Here is a 2,840-nt window from a genome sequence, read left to right as displayed (position 1 = left end):
GGACACAAGAATCCAGAACCTAGGACCTCCTTCAGAGATACCCAGAGCCTGGTTCTTAGCCAGGGGTAACACTATGACTTTGGTTTCCTCTTGGCGGGGGGGGGGGGCACAAGAGTATAATTTTTCACTCTTTCCTTCATAAACATTAACTGTGATTCTCTGAGACAAAAAAATTAACAAGAGAAAAACAGATAGGAGTTTATTAACATGTAGACATCCCGCACACGAGAGAAAAGTACAAAGAAATGAATAAATCTTTGCGTACACTGCAAAGAAAGGGCTTAAGCCTCAGGCTTAAATAGCATCCTTGTCACAAAGGATGTGTGGAAAGGTCTCACTTTTTTAAAAAGGGTTAAGAAATAGGCAGGAAGGTACCTTAAACAAAGGGAAGGGCTGCTCCACGTGGTTCATCAAACACTCATCGACTCTCTGGAGACCTTGTTACCATGTCCTTGCTGTTACAGAGGAAGAGACTGTCCCTACAAATGGAAATTTCCTCTATAGATGGGAATTTTTCCCACAAAAGAACACTTTTTTCCCCAGAGTTACAGCCTGTGTCAAAATCATCTCAAGATAACCAGCTTAAAATATTTAATGTGCCAAAGAAGCACAATCTGCCACGAGGCTTCCCGTTTCTGCAGTGGTGTGTAGCGGTGGTGTGTGCCCAGCCCTGTTCCTCCACCCGCCTTTGCGCTCTCCATCCTTTGTTATCTCTTCTTCCATTTCTCTTTGCTATTAGCCAGCATTGCGTTGTTATGACAAAATAACAGAGGCAAACAAGCCAAATAACTGGAGCAAACAAAGAAGTAAGAGGTTTGTTTTGGCTTCTGTGTTTAGTCTTTGGTCATTTGGTCTTAGTGTTTCAGAGGCTATGGTTAGGCAGAATATCATGGGATGGGATAAAGCTGTTCACTTCTTCACTGGGGTGTGTGTGTGTGTGTGTGTGTGTGTGTGTGTGTGTGTGTTTGGAGATAGAGGCAGAAAGAAAGAACTGGGGTCACACCCCCAATGACCTGCTTGCTCTAACTAGACCCCATCACCGAAAGTTTCTATCACTTCCCAAATTGTCCTTTAAACTATGAATTTATCAAAGACTGAGTCCTTCTATGGGATCAGAACTGTCACAATGCTTTACAAGTTCCTACCTTTGTATGCTGCTATCTCAAAAGACCAAGCCTCTAACACATCAGGCTTCAGGGGGCATTGAAAATCCAAACCCCCCTCCCCCCCCCCCCCGAGCGCCTCTCCGGCTCCACCGCGCTCGCTCCGCTCTGTCAGGCTAGCGCCGCTGTCCCCAGCCGTCACCATGATCATCTACCGGGACCTCATCAGCCATGACGAGCTGTTCTCCGACATCTACAAGATCCGGGAGATCGCGGACGCGCTGTGCCTGGAGGTGGAGGGCAAGATGGTCAGTAGAACAGAGGGTGCCAGCGATGACTCGCTCATTGGTGGAAATGCTTCCGCTGAAGGTCCGGAGGGTGAAGGTACCGAAAGCACAGTGGTCACCGGTGTTGACATTGTCATGAATCACCACTTACAAGAAACCAGCTTCACAAAAGAGGCCTACAAAAAGTACATCAAAGACTACATGAAATCACTCAAAGGCAAACTTGAAGAACATAAACCAGAAAGAGTGGAACCTTTTATGACTGGAGCTGCAGAGCAAATTAAGCACATCCTTGCTAACTTCAATAACTACCAGTTTTTTATTGGTAAAAACGTGAATCCAGATGGCACGGTTGTTCTCCTGGACCACCGTGAGGATGGTGCGACTCCATTCATGATTTTCTTTAAGGATGGCTTAGAGATGGAAAAATGTTAACAAATCGGATCTATCGCCTGTCACCGTAATTGGCTGCTGCTTACCATCTATACAACACCAGGACTTAGGACAAATGGGACTGATGTCATCTTGAGCTCTTATTTTGACTGGGATTTATTTGGAGTGGAGGCACTGTTTTTTAAAGAAAAACATGTCATGTGGGTTGTCTAAAAATAAAGTGCATTTAAATTAAAAAAAAAAAAAAAGAAAAAAAGAAAATCCAAACCACAGCACCCATGATTCATTCTTTCTCCTTGCTCAGGAATACCTCTTGGGTACCTACTATGTGCAAGGCATTACATAAGACAGGTGCTGTCTATGAATAACATTAAGATTCCCACTACGTTTTAGTGAAGGAGGTTGGACAATAATAAATAAGCAGAACCAAATGTCTAGGCTGTGAGAAATAAAGCATTTTAAGTGAGACTAGGAGTAACCAGTTTGGGGGAGCGCATAATGGGTTATAGCATTAAGGACAGGATAGCATGGTTTTATGGAAACCAAAGCTGGTACAATTGTGGGGTTATTATTTTAAAAGTTGAGAACGGAAAAAAACTACTCCTTCAGATAAATATTTATTCAGTAAGAGGTTTATAGTATCTGATGAAACCAGAGCATTAGATGCTGAGTAATCAGAAAGATGTTGGAGGCAGTGGTCCCACCCTTAGATTATACGGCTTACTAGAAGGTGTGGCCATATGCTTCTTTGATATAACCAATCTCCTGCTCTGTCATCTATGACTGCTGGTGACTGTCCATGCACACGGGGCTAGCTCAAGCCTCAGATCAATCTGCTGCTGCAGTCAGTTCCGTGAGAAGAGAGATGTGCTCAGGGCCAGGAAGAGAGGAGTTAGCCAAGAATATAGACATCTAACAAAAGAGTGTTCCAGAAAGAGGAAGCTGAGAACGAACTGGTTATACAGTCCCCAACTGTGCCAAAAGGCTATTCTGCTGCTCCTGTGTACTTCCTCTTCCTCTTCTTCTTCCTCCTCTTGATCCTCTTCCCCAACCCCAC

The 2,840-nt window shown here is 44.2% G+C and overlaps 1 protein-coding gene across 1 annotated transcript; it reads left to right on the top strand.

The window, feature by feature from the left end:
- The first annotated feature begins 1,223 nt into the window (after positions 1-1,223).
- LOC308429630 (translationally-controlled tumor protein-like) lies at positions 1,224-2,019 on the top strand. The gene has a single exon (XM_080928542.1). It carries the CDS (start codon positions 1,307-1,309, stop codon positions 1,823-1,825), a length of 519 nt encoding a protein of 172 aa, XP_080784668.1. The 5' UTR covers positions 1,224-1,306; the 3' UTR covers positions 1,826-2,019.
- Positions 2,020-2,840: the final 821 nt, after the last annotated feature.

Source organism: Micromys minutus (genome assembly GCF_963924665.1).
Source record: "Micromys minutus genome assembly, chromosome: 14".
Taxonomy (NCBI): domain Eukaryota; kingdom Metazoa; phylum Chordata; class Mammalia; order Rodentia; family Muridae; genus Micromys; species Micromys minutus.
The sequence above is the reverse complement of the archived record's forward strand: the minus strand, read 5'-3'. Positions and strand labels throughout refer to the sequence as shown.

Bases quoted from the DNA above. Each gene is read 5' to 3' on its own strand.
- LOC308429630 (XM_080928542.1), top strand. From the start codon at position 1,307: ATGATCATCTACCGGGACCTCATCAGCCATGACGAGCTGTTCTCCGAC.